This window comes from Colossoma macropomum, unplaced genomic scaffold, assembly GCF_904425465.1.
Source record: "Colossoma macropomum unplaced genomic scaffold, Colossoma_macropomum, whole genome shotgun sequence".
Taxonomy (NCBI): Eukaryota; Metazoa; Chordata; class Actinopteri; order Characiformes; family Serrasalmidae; genus Colossoma; species Colossoma macropomum.
Window position 1 is genome coordinate 13,189,391 of NW_023494790.1, and position 24,377 is coordinate 13,213,767.

The 24,377-nt window shown below is 37.8% G+C and overlaps 1 protein-coding gene across 2 annotated transcripts in view; it reads left to right on the plus strand.

Moving 5' to 3' along the window:
* The window catches only part of prkg1b (protein kinase cGMP-dependent 1b), a 165,958-nt gene that overhangs the window by 75,459 nt on the left and 66,122 nt on the right, over positions 1 to 24,377 (plus strand). For both annotated transcript variants that reach the window (XM_036572204.1, XM_036572203.1), the window contains exons 4-5: positions 14,046 to 14,151; positions 19,000 to 19,063. In XM_036572204.1, the coding sequence (XP_036428097.1) occupies positions 14,046 to 14,151; positions 19,000 to 19,063 (170 nt within the window). The remainder of the gene's footprint in view (positions 1 to 14,045; positions 14,152 to 18,999; positions 19,064 to 24,377) is intronic.

Genomic DNA, 24,377 nt, shown 5'->3' on the forward strand with positions numbered 1-24,377 from the left:
GCTGTTTACATCATTAAGACCAAGGGACATGGCTTAAGTTAATATTTAGCAGGAAAATGCACTAGCACGGTCCAGGAAAGCTCAGGACAAACAATTCCATCCATTCCATGTTATTTTCTAGCGCAATCTGCCACGCTCATGGGCTCAAGGATGTCTGGTTCAAGGATGCTTGTGTTCCTGGTGAGTAATTAGATGAATATTAATTATGAGCAGATCAGATGCTTTTATTTTCACTCTGCTGAGGCCACATTATTTAGAAATCTATTTCTTGGACAGATGCACTTTGAGAAACTGCCTTAAATCTGAAGCAACAAAGTTGAGTGGCTGGGACTGGAGGAACAAGTGACAGCAATTAAACTTGTTTCATGGATCTGTTGGACCTGTAGCCTTCTAACAAGGCTAAAGCTAGCCAGCTCTGGGAGCATACCTATGTTCCTAATGGCTGTATGTTCCCATGGTTCTATGTTCTTTATGTTCAGGTCTGTATACATCATAAATAAATCTGATAAATTATGGGGAGCTGTGAAGGTCCCAAGGTCATGGTTAACATTATGGGGTCATCAAAGGTCATACAGTGAAGACAGAGGGGCAGAATGTTCAGTAGGAACGCACTTGCCCTCAGCGAGGCTGGCCTCAGTGAGCTAATTAGCTAGCTAACTTGCAATTTAACTTGGCAAACTTAGTATTCAAACCATTTTTGAGATGTTAGACTGTAGAATGCATTACCTATTTAAAGAAGTGCTTTGTCTAGTTTAAGTGTTTTGCACTGCCCTTGTTAACTTGTTGCTAGTTGTATAGCTTTAGGTTTGCTAAGCATGTTTGCAGAATTATATAACAAATTTGAGATGGTGTAAGGGGAAATGGTGAGGGCAAATAGTACACAAATATACCAGGTATATGAATATTACTTTTATAGTCATGTTGAGGGAATATAATTGAGGCGACATGGGAGCTTTTCTATGACCTTTTCAATGAGGGAACACGGTACCTTGGGAATATAGGACTCTGTCTAAAAATTACAAAGAGGGAACACTGGGCCCTGGAAACATAGGGCTTGTTCCTAGAAATTCCTGTAAGAAAATAAAGTGCCTGGGGAACATAGAACCCTGGGAACACAGGGCTCTGGGAACATGCAGATAACCCCTGAGCTGCTCTCTCCCAGTTAGTAGCACTCCGATCTTTTGCCATGTGTTGATACTTCATGCATTTGAACCCTGTAGAATTCTTTTGCAGCGTGGCTGCCTTCATGGTTTAGTTATAGTCTCGACCTGCTGCACTCTCATAACCAGGGCAACGCTTTCCAGCATAATAATCATTGTTATATAGGCTGAGGAGCTGCTCAAAGTGATACTCTCCGCAATATAATGATGTTCATTACTGTGCTTCTGGAAAGTGCAGCCCAGATTTGGCATTTGCACTTCCAGCTGCTTTGATTTGGACCAGTTTTCCTAGCTGCATGCATGTTCACATGACACCTCCTTATTAATTACATCGCATCCTGAAGGCATGAATGTGTGCAGGCTGACCAGGTTGACACTGATGCCATGTCCATGGAAGTTTGACTTTTAAATTGCATCATTTCTGTGTTAGTCTTCTGCTTGATGAAATTGGAACTCGTATTGGCTTTCTTAATTAAATAATGATTAAGGGAAACTGAATGTAAAGTAGATAATAAATGAGGTGCCATTAAAAAAACATAGAAACTGCCATGTTTATAGACATACTGATCGTGGAGCTTACATCCATTATCTGTTTCACCTTTAAATAGCACTACTATTAAATCGCAATATCAGCCTTCGCTGATATTACAGAAGGCTGCAATACACAAATCACAGGGGTTCATGTGGGTGTTTTGATAAATGAAGACATTCAAATAATCTATCAACAGTGAATCAAGAGTTCTTTATTGTGTTTTGTTATATTATGAGGTATATTCCAACTGCAAGGTATAACAATATACTGGCAGTATGGTATTTTGCCCATATCATGCAGCGCTACCCTAAGATATCTATCTCCAGCAGTTTCAGCCCTCTGTTCCCACTTCTCTGTCCAGATGATAGTCATTAGGCCAGCACTGCCCCCCTGCAGTCCTCCCATCATTACCCATTGCTCAGTGTGTCCAACACTGTGGTCATATGCAGCCAGTAGAAGACGCTGAGGCTGGAAGTGAGTAGTGTTGCTGTTGCTGTCAGTGATCACAGTAGTGAGACGAAAACAGCATCGTGACAGGATCAATAAGCTCAACTAACGGGCTGATGGATCTGTTGACAGCCTCCCTGGGCTCGGGCAGCCCTCTAATTGCTTGCCCATTAGTTTCAAGGAGGTGGTGACGGTCCAGGATGGTGATTAACCTCTTGCCTGTCCAGTGCAAGAGAAAAGTATAAAACAAATTGGGGCTGCCAAAGATACTGCGTTTTCTGTTGACAAGTGAGCTCTTGATAACACTGATAAGTAACTTTTCAAAGAATGGTGACTTGCTGATAAAGATTTTAGATACCTTAGCCAGTCTGAACGGGTAAGATTCGCTCAGTGTAGTTCATGTATTAAATAAACCCTTTAGCCAATCACAGTATTTCTTACTATATGCTGTGAGCCATCACAGTTCCAGACGAGTATTCTAATGAATCAAGGTGTGCATGTAACGTCACAAAAATAAATGATTTCAGTGCAAAATAATGCAGGCCAGTCTTTAACTGTGTCACATAGCTGATTCACCAGTGTGCTTTTAATATATTGCAAGGAGTTTCACAATAACAAAATATACCAATACAGTATAATCACAGTACTAATATTTTGCCATATCAGGCAGTCCTAATGAAGATAACATGTTGTGATGTGATTAAATTGTGCTGTTTATTCACAGTACATAGAGTTGAGTTATGATTTATTTGTATATAAAGTAATAAAGTAGAATCAGTGCTATATTCAGTGGACATCTCCTATGGAAATGTGAACTTTCTGGTGGAATAAGAGTGCCAGTCAATACCAATTTCATTTCATTACTTTGATCAATATTCTTGTCTCCGGCCATTTGAATCACAGATTCCCAGCAATTTAACATCAATTTTGCAAAACAACCATTGAAAAAAAGTGTGAACAGTTCAATAGACTCTCACATATCAGGTAATGATGCTGCATATAAAAGTTTTCGTAAAATTAGTTTCCCCTTGTCGTTGTTAGCGTTAAGGAATAAGACAGGATGGAATACAGAGGGACAGCAACAGCCCTTAAAAAGCATGTGAAACATTTGTACTTGTTCTTGTATTCCACAGTGTAGTTCCCAGAGGAGGATGGGCTCTTTTTTTTGAGCCTTGGTTCTTCTCAGTGTTTCTTCCTCATGCTCTTAGAGAGGTTTTTTTCTGAATCTGAGTTTCTTTCAGTGTTTCTTCCTTATGCTCTTAGCGAGTTTTTCCCCTTTGATTGTTGGTTCTTCTCAGTGTTTCTCCCGTATGGTATTAGGGAGGGTTTCCTTTTGAGTAGGCCTGTGCCCGGTGACAGTTAACCGAGTTACCGCGGTAACAGACCTGAAGTCGTGCGTCATTCTGTAGTCAGCATCATGCCCATATTAGCAAGTCAGGGTCTACGCTGGATTTCTCTATGGCAAAAATGAGATTTTTGGAAAGCGCTGCCATCACGATTTGGGATACACATAAGGATTCCAAACCCGTTATCCAAAGATTATGTCCTACATACATGTTTCCACTGAATGTCACTGGGTCCTCTGAATTCTGAGGTCATTAAGGAGTCGAAATATGAACATTGCCACATCTGTGCAAAAAGCAAGCTACCACTCCTGTACATTGAAATGATGTTGCATGAAAGTAAGTCTATTATTAAACTTCAACACTGTTATATACCAACACTAGGTGCTCCTAATGTACTCGACTCTGGCCAAAGCAGCTTAAACTACCACACTTGACAAAGTTTGCTGGTTTGTTTGAGACATTTTTGTGTAGTTACTTATCAAGTCAGTGCACAGCGATTTTGGCTTGCATACAGCAAAGATTTTAACCATTTTGTTAACCACAGTTTGTGACAGTGGCTTTTTTAAAAAATATTCATTCATTTCCATCATGGCCATTTCTAACATGGCCATGACACCGACTACAGAATGATGACAATTTAGTGGTTTTAAAAAAGATATAGTTTATATATTCATAAACCATAGCAAGACACGTGTATTCACCAGACATTCCAATGAACATAACTGAACTTTTAAATATGTTATTTATATGGTAATGTGATATCCTACATTAGTTCCACATTTTTTGTACCTAACATAGATAAACGTGTTCTAGAAACACGGCAGCATTGATTAAACATGATCACTGTGGGATGCAGATATCATGCCTGTAGAAAGACTCAGCTATGTTATGGTGTATGGTTTTAGGACATCCTCAGACCACAGAGTCAGTTTCCAGACTTAAAGTCTCGAGAAAAATGAGAGCAAAAGTGTTTCAGCTCTCGTACAGCAGGCTAATCAACTTCAGGCGAAGCCCATTTCAGACTCTCGGAGGGTAAGGTGTGTGTGGGACATTCGCAGTTTTATTTTTTGTTACCAGATTCATTCGTTTTGTGGCCAAATTAAAGATAACCGTTAACTTTTACTGAGCTGTACTATGATTGTGTTGTTTCATTTGACAAAGATTAAGCTTCACATGCTGTCGCTGTGTTTGCTTCAACATCTGTTTTAGAGAAAGGGACCATCTAAAAAATTGGCAGATGAAATGGTAAAGCAAAGGACAAAATACCCCTCAACCTAATTTAACTGGTCATTTTCCACATGGGTCCCGAATAAGAGGACCTTGTTACTGGCACAGGTGTACTTTTGTGTTTTGACTTTCTTCCTCATGTTTTTGGCAGAGAGTTTTTCATGTCACTGTCTCCCTCTGAGATTCTCATTATGGGGCTGATCTTGTGTTCCTGGAAAGCTGCTTTGGGTCAATGTAGTAGAAAGCACTGTACAAAAAAACTGATTTTAATAGAATTGTATTCTGTGTCCTTGTCAGAAGTGAAACTTGGAGAAATAAACATCTGTAAAGCAGCTACATGAATATCAAAGATTCAGTGTTTTTATAGTATCCATAACGGGGTTATAAATGTTAAATAATCATCTTTATAATGTTCAAATGAGGTCAGTAAAAAGTAATCACTTTAGGTCTACTTTTACATGTTTGATCTTCATCAAGCTTCACCCATTTAAGTGTGAAACAGTCATATTTTAGTCATATCTCAGCTGTCATACCAAAAAGTACTGAAGCCAGAGGCGAAGTGTAAAAGGATGATCATGCAAGCTCAAACTTTCCCTCTCAAGAACTCAAGAAGTTCTGCTTTTTTAATCTGACACTGGAAAAAAATATAAAGAAGGATATGTTGTCAGTTTATTGCCTCTGAAACTGTTAAATGTGCATGATAAAGACTTTAAACTGCTTTTAAAATGATTCATCTTTTTGTCTTCTCTGAAGTTTTATAGATAAGACAAGTTAAAGCCACTTTTTTTGAAGTTGATTTAGCTTCTCTTTTTTACATAGTACATACAGGTCCTTCAATCTTTTTTGTGCTTTTCTGTTAAAGGAAAATGGCTTTGGCTCTGATTATAGAGTGATAAAACAGCTTAAATCTGTTTGAATATCTCCTAATCAAACAACAAACCCTCAAGAGCAGACCAGCACTGATGTGAGCTGAATTTATTTTCATGAAAATGGGCTCCCTTAAATCTATGTTTTGTGTTATAACGTTGATGTTTTGACACTCCATTAACAACTTAAGCTGACAATAAAGGTCTTGCAACAAGAATTCACAAGTAATATTCATTTATGATATAAATCAAGGCGAAGTAAAATGTCAATGCATCATATGCAGAAAATCAGCTTAAGGCTGTTCAGAATATTGTAGGCAGCAGACTCTTGCTCACTGACTAATGTCCTGTCAAAAAACTAAGGACCAGTCATATTTCTGCTGACGTCGAGAGAATTAATTAAATTCCTTAATAATCTTTTTTTTTTTTCTACTTTTCACACATAGCTGTCGGATATCTGTTAATTTGATGCTGATTGCATCAAATTTGTGATTATGCGCCATCCTGATTTTCCCTTTGAGCGATTGATGCAGTTGACACATTGACACATCTTTATTGAGAAGCTTGTTAGTCATTTTTTAATAACCTTCAAATGACTTTGGTTCCTTTCTCCTGTCTCAAAGAGTTTAAGATTTGTGTGGCAGTTTCTGAGGCGTCTCATTATCCAGAGATTAGGTATAAGCTGACAGAGATAAAATCCTCCGCCAGATTAATCTTGTCTCCTAAAACTATCAGAACAATCTCCAGACTGAGTTTAGAGATAAGCTTTAAGACCTTGTCCTTTTTTGCAGTATTTGAACTACTGGCTTAGTGAATTGAAATATAACCCTGCAATGTTGGATGAACAGCCATAGCTGAACATAGCACTTAAATAATGACTGGACCCAATGGAATCAGTGAAATCACTGGACTGTTTTCTTTATATATTTCTCTTAAAGCTGTAATCATTCATGATTATAAATGTGGGGGATTGAACATATGGATTATTCAACTGAACTGGTTCAATGTCAGAGTTGATAACACATTTTGGACTTTTGATTGACTTTGACTGACTAAAATCCTTTTGCTTTAATTCACACCTATACCTTAATCATGTTCATTATATTAAAATTAATGATTGAACATTTCATTTCCTCCCTACCAAACTAATCATAACACTACAGAAACTTTACCAAATGTCTCAGTAGTGACTGTTTCGGTTGTGACAGTTTTAGCTAATGTTGAGCATAACTCAAAAGCACTGGATAGTACATGAGTAGCAAACACAGCTTTGAACAGCAGTGCTCACTTAAAATCATAATATCTATATACTCCAAAACTATTGGAACACCTACACATCACACCTACAGGAGCTTTTATGACATCCCATTCTAAATCCATAGGCATTAATATGGAGTTGGTCATCTTTTGTAGCTACAACAGCCTCCACTCTTCTGAGAAGGATGTCTGTGGGAATTTTGTCAGTTCATCCAGGAGAGCATTTGTGAGGTCAGGCACTGACCCAGCTCACAATCTCCATTCTAGTTCATCCCAAAGGTGTTTGATGAGGTTGAGGTCAGGGCTCTGTGCGGGCCAGTCGAGTTCTTCCACACCACACTCGCCCAACCATGCCTTTATGGAGCTTGCTTTGTGCACTGGGGCTCAGTTATGCTGGAACAGAAAAGGTTCCCAAACTGTTCCCACAAAGTTGGAAGCATACAATTGTCCAAAATGTCTTGGTCTGCTGAAGCATTAACTTTTCCCTTTACTGGAACTAAGGTATCTAGGCCAACCCCTGAAAAAAAAACCATAGCATTATCCCTCCTCCACCATATTTTACAGTTGGCACAATGCAGTTAGACAGGTAATGTTCTCATGGCATTCACCAAACTTAGACAGCCAGATAAAGAATGCATTTCCAGTGCTCCAGAGTCCAGTGGTGGCGTGCTTTACACCACTCCCCCTCGGTCCTTGCCATTGTGCATTATGATCTTAGGCTTCTGTGTAGCTGCTCAGCCATGGAAACCCATTTTGTGAAGCTCCTAACATGCATCTCTTTTGCTGATGCTGCTTTCAGAGGCCATTCAGAACTCTTTAATGAGAGATTCAGCAGAGGATAGGCCCTGTGTACTTCAGCACTCAGCGGCTCCCTCGGTGAGTTTGCGTGGTCTACCGCTTCATGGCTAAGCTGTTTTTTTTTCCGCCACACTTTGAACTAATTTGGTAGAATGTATAGATTATTTAGCTCACATTATATCCAGTGTTTCTGTCTCCGTCCAGCTGTTGAAGCTAAATAAATTGTTCAAGTCCAGAAAGAGAGGTATTCTCTTCTGAGCTGGCCTGGACATTAAACAGAGAGATGAACAGACATTAATCTTCAGTGACAGAGTTCTTGTCAGTGTTGAAGTATTTGGCTGAAGCGAAGCCTGTTATTGTCCAACATGTTTGCATCAAAGAGGCACTTTCCTGGACCTGTTTCCCAAAAAGGGCTGGCACACAGATTGCTGTAAAATGGTAGAGTGATCAAGTTTAACATATTCTCTAACTTCTTAGAAGATTTCTGATCTCTGAGAAAGTCAAAACCGTCTTGAGGCTGGGTGACATCTGGATTTGGTGCAGTTTCTCTGAGAAATTGTGGAGAAGCAAATTGTTTGGTGAAACTGTACACAATTTTCTCATGAACCTCAATGTAGTTGATCAGCCAAGGCATTTTTGGTGTCTGAAGTTTGCCTCTTAAGTTTTGCACAGAAGCTGTAATGTGAATGTAGCAAACACAAAGTGGAAACATGTGGGAAATTTGTGTAAATTAGATTTTATTGCTGAACTATTCCAATTTGCTAAAGGAAAAAAGAAATTCTGCGTTGTAACTCAGCCTGGTCCGAACATTGTAGAGGCTATAGCATGTGTCTACTTTTTATGTTAGTTATGTATGTGGGTCACTGTACCATTGCGTTGGCAAATGTGGCATGAATGGTGGTATGTAATTCATTTCAATACATTGATATGTAATCTGTTATATTGAACATCAGGGAGATCCTTTTTGACACATGAAGCTGTCAGTATTTTATGCAAATTTATCAGACATATAAAAAGAGACTTCACTAAACATGTACTTCTCATAGATAGTCTTAAGTGTTTGAATGGTGATGAAAATCCTGGAAAATTCATGGAATATAAACATTTTGTTTTCCAGGTCAGGAAAAGTCACGAAACATAATAAGTGCTAGAAAAGTCGAGGAATTTCCTGGACTGTTTCCCCAGGCAGTTCATCATCTAATCACAATTAAAACACTGATTAGTCTAGATTGGAAAAGTACAGTGAGATCCATGACTAATGTATCTGCACATGGACTAGCATTACTAGTGAATTGTGAATATTGATGATTGTTGAATCTCGGTTAGCCAAAGGGATCACATTATTTCAGCATATGCATGTTACTGACTTCAGGGAAAGTGTTTTGATGTTCAAACACTGGAGAAGGAGACTTAACAAGCCAAATGAGAGAGAAAAACACATTGATTAGCACTTGATGTGAGTGAAATGGCTGATCCATTTCAGAACGTTTAACATGGCGCTGTCTATAGATGAGACAAATTTCATTCTTAATTAGTGCTGGGCAATTCAGTATCACACTTTCAAATTTATCACAGTATCACAAAGTTGATGAGCTCATGTTTCCTGAATTTCCTCATTTTTATAGAGTTTTATGGTGTCTGAGAGCACCCAACAAACTTCAAATACTAAAACAATCAATCTTAACACCACTCTGTAAGCATTTGGGAACTGAGGAGACCAGTTGCTGTAGTTTTGAAAGAGAAATGTTTCCCATTCTTGCTTGATCTAGGATTTCAGCTGCTCAACAGTTTGAGGTCTCCTTTGTTGTATTTTTCATTTCATAATTTCCAATCTAGACTAATCAGTGCTTTTATCAGTGGTGACAGGTCTGGACTGCAGTCAGGTCATTTTAGCACCTGGACTTTTATAATACGAAGCCATGCTGTTGTAATACATGCAGAATGTGGTTTGGCATTATCTTGCTGGAATAAGTAAGGCCTTCCCTGAAAAAGACGTTGTCTGGATGGCAACATATCTTGCTTCAAAACCTGTATATACTATTCAGCATTAATGGTGCCTTCACAGATGTGCCAGTCACCCATACCATGTGCACTAATGAACCCCTAAACCATCATGAATACTGGCTTTTGAACTGTGCACTGATAACAAGCTGAGTGGTCTTTAGCTTGGAGGACACAGTGTCCATTATTTCCAAAAATATTGATTTGTCAGACCACAGGACACTTTTCCACTTCACTTTAGTCCATTTTAAATAAGCTTGGGCCCAGAGAAGGTGGTGGCGTTTCTGGATCCTGTTTATATACGGTTTCTTCTTTGCATTTTAGAGTTGCATTTGCGGTTGCAGCGATGAACTGTTCTCACAGACAGTGGTTTTCAGAAGTGTTCCTGAGCCCATGCAGTGATTTCCACTACAGAATCATGTCTTTTTTTAATGCAGTGCCGCCTGAGGGCCCAAAGATCATGGCCAGCAAATGCTGGTTTTTGGCCTTATCCCTTGCATACACAGATTTCTCCAGATTCTCTGAATCTTTTAATGATATAATGTACCGTAGATGATGAAAAGCAAAATATTTCCAATGAAATATAGGGTTTAAATGATTTGCATATCATTGCATTTTGTTTTTATTTACATTTTTCACAGTGTCCCAACTTTTTTGGAAATGAGGTTGTATCATGTTAATGAATTTACAGGGTGTTTTTAACTGTACTATGCATAGGATCTTGTTGGCCTAGAAACTAGAAAGCGATACCATATGGTATGCAGAATATGGTATGTCATGATATACCAGTGTAGATGATATATCTCTCAGCAACATACTAAATGTTTAGCATGGAAATTTCATTTTATGTCGTGGAAATACATGGAATTCCACTGTTTAATTGTTGAGTCTTTTTTCCTTTAAGATTATAAAAATAAAACTATGTTTATATATTTCAAATAATTTTAACGGTTAACAGATGATGATTTTAATACATTTTTTACCATTTAAAATGAAATTTTAAGAAATAGAACAAAGAATACAAACACTTTTGTCAAATCAACTTTCTGTGATTTATTATTATTTTAAGCTACTTTTCATGGTTCATCACACTGTTTGCTATCACACTGATCACACTGATAGAATGACCCATGTACAACGCATTCATTATTGCAAATGGAAGTACAGCTGCTATAGAGCCATGTCTGTCGTCAAAGAAGTAAATAAATAAATAAGGAGTATGATTACTCCTAGGAGATTAATATAAATGGGAACGTATAGGTTTGATAATGTAGATGTATGAATATTTATTAACATTTGATTTATTGGCTCAGTGAACTACATTAAACTAGTCTTTTGTGCACTGCATGCATAATGAATTGTGTTTTGATGACTTGATATTAATGATTGGTATTGATAATGTCACAATGTTTTGGTATTAGTATAGCCACACAGAGAGTGAAGTATCAATATTTTATTCTATCATATTTTAACATGTATTAAGCCCATTGTAATTATTATTAAAAGATTCAAATCAAATCAGATCATATCAAATGACGTTTATTGTCACATCACATTTACACAGGTGCAAGGTGAGTGAATATATATAGAAGAAGAAAAAATATATAAACACAGACTCTAAATATATACACATATACACTACTAGTGCACTATTTCCAATGTACAGTTGTACAGTAATAAGTTATCAAATAAAACTTATTGAACGAAATAAAACTATGGTATGTACGGTTGTACACATTTCCATATGTGCAGTTAGTGAGTCAGAGGTAGATAAATAAATGAGGTTGATTAGTCTGGTGGGTTACACGCTCGCCCCACACACAACAGACTCTTGTTTAATTATCACATCCTGGCAGGAATCGGGAACGGAACCATTATAAACCTTTAAGGGTATTGTCTCCTACCACTGTAAATTGTGCTGGATAAAGCATTTGTTAAGACATGTTTTAAGTGTTGCTTTGTCCACTTCATTATTTTGCTTCAATAAAACAGTGATGCAAGATTAACAGTATATCAGCTTCATTAGATATTAGCTTTATTAGATAGCACAGTTTCTCTTCTAGGGGATTAATTTGCAGTCGGACGTAATAAATCGCAGTACGTCATTGACATACACCATAGCTCAATACCTGGCATATCACATATCTTTAAAACTCGCATTAGAATCATTCTATAGCTCAAATATAGTGATAATGTCATTCCATTGGGGCCTCAATCAACTCCCATCCCCATATAATCTGGCTCTTATGTAATTAATCACTCTGTAGTTGCAGCAATCTAATATAAAGAGGATCTAATTTTTTAAGCGCAGAAGAAGTGAGCTGAAAGCAATACAGAATTTCTGATGGCAACTCATGCAAATGTTCATCACAGAGCCGTCACGTCAGGAGCGTCCAACAGGGACTCAACTGGTTTTCATCTAAAAATAATTTAGTAAATAATTGACCCCCCCAAAAAAGAACATCTGAGTTGCATTAATCGTACAAGATTAGAACAGCAGTGTAGAGAGACAATTTCCGCTAACATCCCAGATGCTAACATCCCAGATGCTAACATCCCAGACTGAATTATGCTAAATCTAAGTAAATTACAGCAGCCATCAAACAGGTGATTTGGAATTGGGGTGGGATTAAGTGATAGAGGAGAAGACTGTGGATATTTGGGAGGTGTTCACCGCTGGTCTGATCGCTATTCTTGTTTTTTTGTGGATTTTCAACAGTTCACACAAAGATATGGCTCTAGAAATGATCAGTGAAACAATGATTTAAAAAATAGTGGATTAAAATGTAACATGAATACCTTAAAGCACAAATCTAATATAGGGAAAGTGTAATATATGGCAGTGCTGACCATATTTTTGTAGACACCACTTCATGTTTGATAGGTACATTTTGGGAGCAGTCATTTCCAGTGGTAAAACCCATAGCATCTAGGCTAGTGCCCCACTAATAAAAATTTTGTCACTGCGCAGTTGTAACCAGCACGACTTTAATTCCTGTATATACCCTGATGAGCGTTGATTATCTTGTAACAATGGCGCAAGGTCTAGGATATATAATATCCTGTTGTAGTCTTGTAGTTGACATGTTGGATCCAGGAGAAATGGGCAGGCATGAAGGCCTGAGTGACATATGATAAGGGCTAAATCATTATAGCCAGAGAGGCATGTGTGGAGTTCGTGGTCAGCTGTGGTGAGTTTCTAACAACAGTGCTGTGAGGAGGAACAACCCCCAAAGGACCAGGTACACCCCTTCATGGCGATTGTATTCCCTGATAGCAGAGGCCTCTTTCAGCAGGATAGTGCAGCCTGCCACTCTGCACATATTGTTTGGGAATGGTTGAGGAACATGACAAAGAGTTCAAGGTGTTGCCCTGGCCACATGTCACTCTGATCAAGCGTCTGTGGAGTGTGATTGAACAAGTCCAGTCCATGGCGGACCTACCTCACAAATTACAGGCCTTAAAGATTCTGCAGCAAATGTCTTGATGCCAAATACCACAGGAAATCTTCATAGGTCTTGTATAGTCCATGCCTCAGCAGGTCGTAACTGTTTTGGCTGCATGCTGACGACCAAGAGCGTATTAGACATGGTCATCATGTTCTAGGTCTTCGGGGTATGATAGTGGTTGATGTAATTTCATATGGTTATAAATTGAAAACACTGCAGCACATTCCAAACTCAACAAATTGCATTCATTTGGGTTAAATATCTATTGTGGTCTAATGACAAACAATATACCACAACAGATCCAGCTCATGAGCAGCACATGAACAGTTGAAATGCAGTGGGTTTCGATGCAATAATTATCTGATCTTACATGTTAGCTAAGAGATCAGATGTTTACTTTAGCGTTGCTGATTTATTTGGTGGCAAAACTTGAGTGATCTGACGATTAATTTCATTTACAGCATTTGATGCTTATATCCAGGAAGATAGCTTAATCATGTTTCAGATGTAGGCAAGTATAACATTGTCCAGGAAATTGGTATAGCAGAGGTGTCCTGACTTATCCACTATGCTGTCTAACCCCATTGAATGCTTGTTTTTGCAATAAGTAACATTGTTTTAGCAATTTATGAGAACTCACCAGTACATTTGGGTATGATTTAAAATAGCATCACATTCCTGCATATGGTTTTCTTATATAACATTTATTGTTGGAAAATCCCATGCTGATAAACATAATATTAGCCAATTTTATCAGCGAAACAATGTATTGTTCTGGCTCTGCTCTAGACCTGTATCATTCATGGGGATAATGGAATGGATCTGACCTTTGGATAGTTTGTTATACTGAAAATACAACCAGTTTTTTTTGGCAGTGTATAATCTACATATCAGTAATAACACAATACAAGATATTGTTTTTTTTTACCAATTCACCTAATTCTTCTCGTTTGAATTCTCAGCTCTCACTAATGTGAAGTTATGGGCCATCGACCGGCAGTGTTTCCAGACCATAATGATGAGGACTGGACTCATCAAGCATGCCGAGTACATGGAGTTCCTGAAGAGGTGGGCTTCTGCACTCAATCCACATGCTTTTCCTATATCTCATGGGTGCAATACAAATGAAGCACGTTAATTTAGAAGCTCTACGCATTTTGCCGTTTGTTTGTGAAATTGAGGTTTAATATTAGGCTTCTGAAAGCAGTTGAGCATTTTCTACCTAACAACCTGTTATTGCTGACGGTCTCTTACACAAGAAGTATATCAATTGGTTTATGTTGAATTTCAAACTGCTTTCACTGTCAAGGGAAATATGTGTACAATTTAAATTGACTGTGGACAGTCTATGATTATTGGCTTTTGTTTGCACACATTCATTCTGCTCATCTGAGCCTAATTTGTTCTCCTGCACTCAGATAGTGAGTAAATATTGATCTTGACCTCTAGCTATTTCTGAATGAAGAAGAACACGGTTCAGTTATCAGCCTGATGCAGTGGGCACTCAAGCATTAATCCTTTCTGTTATTCAGCTTGTGGGTTTTGAATGGTAAGGTTCCATCTGTGTTCACAGTAGTTGAGAGATGCTGAGTATGAAAGATTTCACTTTGAAAATAGCAAAAATTTTAATGTAGTACAATTAACTTTTACCTTTTAAGATTTAGTGGTGAGTTTTTTAAAAAAAAGCCCAACAGTATAAATGTCTCTGGTCATTTTAAGCATGAATTTTTTTTTAATAACAGTGTTTTTAGATTTCTCTACGACTTGTGACTTAAGTAGTCTAAACAATTCTAGGCTACTAGGCTCATTAAAATCATGCATTTTCGTTGGTTTTTGGTTTATTCAGCATTTACAGCATTTACAGCACAAGTCAATGAAATCTTAATCGATGTCATTGCTTTGGTTCCAGAAGCCATTGAGACTGAAATTAGTACAAAGCAGTATATCCTTATTAACAAGCTGCAAAGGGAAGAACAAAGTTTATGGTGCCCCCTATAGGTTCTAATAAAAAGCACCTGTGACAACCATGGCAATTTACAATGTTACTTACCTGGGAAAGCAGGCTCCAGGTTAAGAGCTTCATAAGACCTGTTGACACTTATACATGTTGGGTTTTAAGATGTTTTACTCTTTGGTATGTTCATATTTTAATAATTTATTTTTAAAAGTTTCAATTTTTAGTGATTATTCTTCAGATTCCAAAGACATGCAGCGCTTACATTCTGCAGTCAGAAATGGAGCCACTGTGAGCTTATAAGTATAATGGTAGCAAAATATGTCCAAGAAAGGCTTGGCACTCTTGGGGTTATCCTATAATCACATTTTTCCAGCTAATATCCAGCTAATCACTGAGGATTCATTAGAAAGGTACATTTTAATCCATTTTTCAATCAAGTAATCAAGTTTATTTGAATAATCACAACAGCTGACAAAATGATAAACAACATATTTTTCCATAGCTGGAGAAGTAAAGTGACGAAGTTGATCTCATGTGCCTTTCTAGCTTCTCTAAAGAGTAAGATGTTTAGGTTAAAAACATATTAAACAAACTCCATAATCCGCTCTGATGCCAGATTCTGCAGATTAGGAAACTGACCCTGAGCTGTCATCTTTTAATGGTAATCTAAGGTGCTTTTGTGAGCTGGTCTAGTCAGAGAGTGTTCATGCCCATTCTTCATAAATGAGCCATGTGCTGAAGTTTATTGAATTTGTCATCTGTATCCTTGGACGAGTTCCTGAAACCTTAAGATTTTCTGAGCACACATTGTTCACATCCTCTTTCTTCAATCAGCATGAATTTCTTAAGAGGCTTTTTCATGCAGTAGAAGTGCAAGGATCAAAACCAGTCACAACCACTAGAGCACACTCCTAATTAGGTCACTCAGGCAAACACAAAGAAGATATTTGCATGTAAGCCGCCAAACGATAGACGTCCACATGTCTACATGTCGACTCATCAGGCTAATTATATCTTTGCTGAAATATACAGGGTGATTCAAAAAGATTCATCCGATTTCAAAATGATTTACTTCACTTGTACATCATTACAGAACAATGCGGTAAATTGTAAATGGTTTAAAAAAAAGAGCACAAAGTTTATGTCATTTTACAAGTGCTCAGTATGACCTCAATGCGATCCCGACGAGCATATCAGGTGTCACTGTACTCACGGCTCTTTCAGTGCGATTTCGGAGATCATCCAGTGTTGTGGAACCAACGACGAACGCTCTGAGCTGTTGGAGGTTCGCTGCTTTCTGCTCAGGGGTCGCCATCTCCTCAAAGACTGAAGGGAGCCATCTTCCTGTGACAGTCAGAAACTCTATGACCCCCTCTTTCAATTGGTATATGATTGGTTCCTAGGTGTCTCATGGTTGTAAAAATATGATGCTTTGAGTTCAGATGAATCTTTTTGAATCAGCCTGTATAACATGGACATTGTAACAGTCAAATTAAACTCGTACCTCTATTTGTTTTTTTACACGAATGAGTAAACTGACCATTCAGCTAAACCGGAAATTACAAAGCACACGTGCACAGCTGTTCCCAATCTCGGAGTTGTCTGTAAACTGTCACAACAAACCTGCATCACCATGAGGGGCTTTTTAAGCAAGTAAATACATATTTATTCTTTTTGTAGGCCTATAAAATACATGCTTATTCCATTTCTGTAGCCTTTGAGGAAAAGCTGTTCAAGGAAGGCTGACTGCTTTATAGCCTTACAGTGCACAAAAAGTGCTTGCAGTTCTGAAGTAAGTAGCTTTTAGTATTTGCAGAATAAGGTGTGCCGCTTCTGTAATTTTGTATTGTTTTAAAATTTCTGTTTGAGAGATTAGTTAGACGAGATTTCTGTTTACACAGTAAAAAAAAAATACTTGAGACACATCCAGTAAGGGACTACCTTAAAAAATTATTACATTATTATAAAATATTATTATTATTGCTTCTCATATTGTCGTCTTGACCGCCTCGCAACAACTGAACTCTGTATTACTGCACCTCATCACGAAAAACCCTTCTGCTGTTAATGGATTAATCTTTGAATCTAATGCTGATCGCATGCAGCACTGAGTCTACTGATGAAGTGTTTAAACTGAGGGGCTGAAAACTTATTTTCTTAACTAGAACTAGGCTGGTCAGCTAGCCAACATGCTAAAAGATAGCAAACAGGCTAAACAACTCCAACATGCTTGAATTAAAGTACTCACGATATGATTCACTGAAAAACAGCAATATAAAAGTCTAAAGAATGTCACCTGAATGGCTTACATGCTTCAAATGTCCATGTTTCAGTCAGAAGTAACATCAAACCCAGGATGAGCCCCAAACGGCTCCATACTCCCTATCTAAATAGTGCTGTGTAACATTAGGTTAAGAAATTCTAGCTTCTGCTGTCAAATATGGCACTGCCTGTCGAGTATGAATGCCCAAATGACCATTTTAGCGATGTTTTGCATTATTGGGGTGCAGGGGTCAGTATTTAAATTCCTATGTAGTGCATTATGTGCATAGTGTGAGAAAACTGGCGTCGTCAGACTCGCGGGGATAATTTGGTGACCAGAAAGTACTTATAAACTGATAGTATTTGCATTAAACAGTACTATATTATCATATGTTCACTATTATACAAAAAAAAGTTTTAAAAAATCATGAAATGTCTGCAGTAGACATACAGTGATTGGCAACTGAACGTTCTCCTCATTCAGTGGTCAATAGTTGATTAGCAATGATATCACGCTCTAAAGGAACTACATTTCTTGCTGGAATACTTGTTTATGCCGATTATTATTAATAATAACTTAAATAATTATGTAAAACATTGTGTATTTTATTATGTTTTATGTTGGTCGCTGTTTTATAAAAGCAATAAGCCACTTGAGGCAGTGCATTACTGCAATTTAATCATGGAGAAGGGAGTTTTAGGTACCCTGCTTCACGTCGTGCCAAAGAACACCCTTCCCCATGATAAAATCGCAGTAACCCATGGCCTCTCGTGGCTTATTGCTTTAATAATCTCCATAGAAAAAAACATTGCCGATAGAATGAGACTGATCTGCAGCAGCCGCATATGACTGAATACTGAATGTCAAGTGCTGGTTGGCGGGGTATAAAACCCCCCAGCATTGGGCTGTAGAGCAGTGGAGCTGTGTCCTTAGATGTGATAGAGCACCATCCAGTACCTTTGGGATGAGTTAGTGATGAGTTGTCATCCACAACTAATCATCCAACATCTGTACCTGACCTCAGTAATGCTCTTGTGGATGAATGCAGTCAGACAGGAGTGTTCTAACATCAAGTGTAAAGCTTTCCCAGAAGATCAGAGGCTGGTACTGCAGCGCAGTGGGAAAAGACTCCCCATGAATACACTTTATTTCTCTAGAAACTTTGGATAAGCAGATGTCTTCAAGCTTTTGGACATATACTGTATATAGAACATCACCTTGACTGCCTTACCTGTGAATGGCAGTTGCTTTTGAAATAAAATGAGAAATGACACAGAAAAAGTCCACCCACACGTCAACCTCAGGCATTCTTCCTGCATTTCTAAAAGTATTCTCAATTTAGATCCTTCTGCTGTTGCATGAGGTTGAGAGACAATAGGTGGATGTTTTTCCGCTTTCATTTATTTTCCAGCTTTCACTGCGATACTAACCTACTGTTGAAACCTTCACTTCATCCTCTTGTGTTTTAACAAATAAAAACCAAAAGTCTTGCATTTGAGTTGCTTTTTTTAAACTTTTGTAAAACAGATGTTTGCAGATTTGAGATGGACCCATTTGAGATGGATGCTTTGGTCTATGTGACTTTGATGCTGGATAGAGTAATGCAGAAGCAGCCTGCCAAGAGCAACATGTTCTGTTGGCTCACCTCAGTGGGCTTCAAACAACCCAAACCTGCTCTTTTCTCTTTTTTTTCCAGTGTTCCAACATTCCAAGGCCTTCCAGAAGAAATACTCAGCAAACTGGCGGATGTGCTGGAAGAGGTAGGCTCTTTCCAAAGATCTCCATGTTCAACAGACGGCATTATATTTTATCTAAAGCTATCTATAATTAGCAATAGGCAGTTATTTCCTTACAGGAATGCTCCAGAGGCTTCTAACCTGACCTCTGTTTCCTGCATTTGTAGCAAATGGTCATTTTTTTACAGGCATTTGCTACAATGAAGGAAGAGAAAACTTGTTGACCTGAAACTCACTTACAGTAGATAAGCAGTTGCTAAATTCTGTCATTAAACTTGGGCACTTGCTAAATTCTGTCATTAAATTTGAGTACTCCTGCACATCCCCATTAGATTCTATTGTAAATGAGTCATTTACTTTTCTGTTCTTTTCCGGGGAAATTTTCGTCAGTGGTAATCAACCATATGCTGCATATGCTGCAGAAGGAGTTTAGGTTGAAAAAAACGTATCTCTTTCACATAAATAAGATTAAAAGCATTTATTCAGGCCTTAGATTTCAGTCTTGTTCTTCCTAATAAAATCATAAAGTGCATTTAGTCTTTTTTTAGGTTCAGTGGAATTTTATAACAGTCTTCCTCACAAATGCAATTGATAAGGTTGACAAAATGCTAGAATAGAACCGTCTACAGTCCCATTCTGTACACCCTTGGTGCCTGGGAGGAGCATTCATCTCTGAAAAGGCTTTAAAAGATGTGCAGTGCAGTTCGTTTCCAGTCCATTAGAAACTGACTGTGAGCAATTGAAGCAATTTCCCTGCCGTTCCCTGTGACAAACCACATCGTGCCATATGCGACAGCTAGGTTTTCCACTATGTGAAATGTGAGATGCTGATTGCCCTCATTTCATCTTTAATAATATTTTTATATTTTCTGTGAATTTAGATAAAGTTAAGGAGGCGAAATGTGTTTTCGCAGTGGTGGCTCAGATGCACCCTGTTGAGAAAGAGACATTCTGTCAAAACCTAGACCGGTGGTGTCACTGGAGCTTGAAGAGTTAGGGGAAGATGATCCTGAAAGCTCCAATCACGATGTTTCGGGAACAGCTTCTATTTTTGGGCTGCAGAGCTTGACGTACACACACACAGCAAAATAGTTTGTGATGGGGTTGTGGGATTTCCACACTTCAAAAAATTCAGGTGAAAAAAAAAGTCAGGCAAAACAAATTGCAAGTACAAAACTACCAATGGACACTCTCAGAAATAAAAGTATGAAACGGTTACTAACATTAGGTCATGAAGAGGTATGAACACGTACTTTTCAGCAGGGAAAAACTTATTTAAAGTGCACAATTGGACTTTAAAACCACTGTTGTACCTTTGAGGGAACATTGTTTGTACCTTGATGAACCAAAAATGTGCTTGCACAAAACCTTTATTTCTAACAGTGTACTTATACACTGAAAATCACTGTACACTGAAAATCCTTCAGTTTCAACTTAATTAAACTAATTTTTCTCATTGGGCAAAATTGAGGAAAACATCTATAAAGGAGCAATATTGGATTGTTATATACAATTATTGACACCACTGGTGAAGATGAGTAAGCAGGTTTATAAGAAACCTACCTTTTAGTGAATTAGCTTAATCTCACACTGAAAAATTGAGAAAAATCCAACCTTTAATTGAAGCAAATTCATTTTGAGAAAAAAAAAAAAAAATTTTTAACAAAACCACGAGTTTTGGCACCCCCGCATTTAATTCTTTGTACAACCTCCCTTTGTCAATAAAACAGCTCTTAGTCTTCTCCTGTTGCATCATGTAAGATTGGAGAATACAGGGAATTTGAGACCATTCCTCTGTACAGAATCTCTTCAGATCGTACAAGGTCCTAGGTCCCACAGGCTTTTTATGGAGTTTAGATCAGAGGACTGAGACGGCCATGGCAGAAGTTTAATTTTGTGTCAATAAATCATTTTTTGTGTTGATCTGGACATACGTTTTGGATGACTGTCCTGCTGGAAGATCCAGTGACGAACCCTTTTTCTTTTCTTAGCAGAGACAGACAGATTTTGATTTAAAATGTCCAGGTATTTCATGATTCCAAAATGTCATGTACACTAACTAGGTGTCCAGGGCCTTTCCCAGGAAAAACGTTCTCACAACAGCACAGACCGCCCACCATACTTAACAGTCATCCTTTTTTTCACGCCAAACAAAAAGCTCAATTTTCATTTCATCCGACCATAGAACACAATTCCAAAGTCCCAGTAGTGTTTTGCCAACTTCAAGTGCTTACGTTTGTGGTTAGATGACAGGAAAGGCTTTTTCCTGGCATACCTCCCAAATAACCTGTTGGCATGGAGTTGGTCTCTGATGGGTCCTCGTTCAGGCAAATTTGTCACAGTTCCAGTTGATTGGAACTTTATAATTATTGCCCTAACTGTAGATGTTGGCATTTTTAAGTGAGTGGCTATTTTATAGTAGCCATTTCCTGACTTACAAAGATTAGTACACTTTTTTGCCTTACTTGAAATGTGTCTTCTCTTGTCATTGTAATGTTGAAAATGGTTAATGGTATATATATATATATATATATATATATATATATGTATATGTGTGTGTGTGTGTGTGTGTGTGTGTGTGTGTGTCTGTGTGTCTGTGTGTCTGTCTGTGTCAACTTACTTCAAAACTTACTTCAGTTAAATGTTAGATTCAGTGTGAGATTAAGCTAATTAACCACAAGGTGAAGTTCTTATAACCCTTTTTTCATCTCATCTTTACCATTTACAATATATTGTGATTTTGTGTCTGTTAGTGTATACAGTTACCATTCAGTATGTAGTTTGGCTAATTAATCCTTCATTACTGTCCAAAAGTCTTAGCCACATAAGCAAACTGTTTAAAAACTTTTGTCCGAATAATAAGTGTGTTTTTGCCTGTCAAAACAATATATTATGTAGAAGACATACAAGTCTGGGTTTGGCTCTGATTTCTCCTGGCTGCCCTTCAGCCATCGCATGGATTTGTTAAATTCCATCACCAGCATTCCGAATTTAACAAAGCATTGATTAGACAATGATATATGATAACTAGATATTTGATAACAACTGCAAACAGTACTGGACTTCTGCAAGGAGAGGTTTGGAAATAGTTAAATCAAAAACATTAATAAACACGTTTTGCATTAATTTTTATTCTACATATTCTAATATTAGCGGAACAAAAAAAACTTACCTAAATAAATTGCTTTTTTTAGTATTTAGTAGTCTCAGTGTGTACTCAGATATCAGTATTTTGTACATTTAAAGGTATTTGCAGTTTCTGGTCATTTACTGTAATTGTAGTGTAGATGAAGCCTTGCTTTTTTCCTTACATACCGACACAGCAGTAATAACACTAGCATTTAAAGAATTCCTGAAGTTTTTTTTTTCTGAGCTGTAGCAGGAGCAGAGCCTCACGTCCATACCCGTAAGGCTGCAGGCTCAAATCCCTTCATGAAAGATTTAACGTCAGAGCACTAATCCAGCCCTAATCTAACACACCTGATCCAGTTAATCAGTAGTTCTGTGAAGACACTGATGAGCTGGATCAGGTGCAGAATTAAACTCTGCAGGAAAGGATCTCACCAGAATGCTTGGTGATCACTTCAGGGTTCTAGTCCAGAGCGCTTTTTCTACATTTTTCACATTTTTCACGTTATAGAGCTTCAGTTAATCTGCTAAATTGTATGAGTATTTGTTATGTGTGATGATTATAACATAGTTATTAATGGACATGATTTGCAGTTTTGTGAGAATTACCCTTTTGCACACCACTCTTTTATACATACAACACTTATATCTTATCTTCCAAAAGGACTTTTTTATTAAGGGCATAACAACAAGCCTTTTGCACTGCTTTTGAAAACGTTTAATCAGTGTGAAAGGAGCAAAAACACTAAAGGACCAAATTATTTTCCCTCTAATGACAAAGCAAAGCTAAATTAACTCATTTATGTGTAGTCGGCAACACCATAATCATACCTCATGTTAATGAGCGCGCAGAAACAGCCCAGTTATCAGCCGTGTCAGACACGCCTCTGGCAAAACAGCTCTGTCCACGTGCATGACACCAGCTAACGAGAAGTTGAATTTCAGCTATCTATATAAAAATCACAGGAAATGCAGTTGTAAAAATCTCCATCATGGAGAATGTTTTTTTCTGTTTTTACAAAAGCTCAGATTTCAGTGTCACCTAAAACACTATTTTTACTGGACAGGAGGCCAAAATACAGAGAAAAAGCTGTTTTCAAAACAGAATCCTGGTAGAGGCATAGCATAGTTCAGCCGTGCAGTTTAGATGGATGATTTCAAAGAACAGCTCTTCCTTTCATCTAAGGCCATTTATTTTTCTATTTACTAGTTTCAAGTAGAGGTCATGCTGCCATGTTAGTGTTCTTTGTATTTTTGACTTTTTGGCTCATGTGCAATGAATGTGCAGTCTAATGTAAGCTAGCATTTTCAAGTCATCTAATCAATAACAAGATTTATTGCCAAATATTGTTTTTTATTACACATTCTATATAATCGTTCTGTTGTTTCAGCCCCAGTCCAAATAGCAGCTCTTTTATATCCCAATTAACTGCAGTTTTGTTTTGTTAAATGCTGAGAACATTGAACAAATTGCACTTCTTTGTTACAGCCTGCGTAGCTAAAATGCTCTGACTTGAGAAACATATCGCTGTTGTCGAGGAAACCTCATATCTCCAAAATGGGAGAAGGAGAAGGAAAAAACCTACTTTACTTTTAATGTAAGTCAGTGGAACCAGACTTTATTCCAAGCCATATTGAGCCATTTCTTTTGGTCCATTCTTAATGACATTTACACACAATGTAAAGAGCAACAGGCATTTTCAGATTGTCAAAAACAATTTGTATGAGGCCATAAGTATAAGAGTTAGTACTGAGTGACATGTTGTTCAGAAGGAATTGTCCTGCGCAAAAACAAGTTTGCGATGATGACACCTCCACCTGATGAGCCCAAAATCATTCCTGGATGCAGATCCAAGTATCCAGACAGAAAGTGAAAATGCCCTTAGCCAACTGTGCTGCTCAGGAGCTCTCAAAATTATGACTAATTGAGTATTCCTTTTTTTATTAAACTAATTGCCACAGACAGCCAAATGCCAGGGGGGAGTGACTGGTATTTACAATGTTGCCACCAGAGTGAGACCAAAGAAGGGCTTTTAAAGAACATCTTGTATTTTCCATCTTTTCAGAACACTAAGATTCAGGGGATTCATTTACACGAGGAGTCTCCCCATGTCTTCCAAGTCCACTTTAAAGGAAGAAGTTTATTAATGATGCAAATCCGCCTGTTAGAGTGCATCACTTTCCCCCTTTTCACCAGCAGAATACTGTC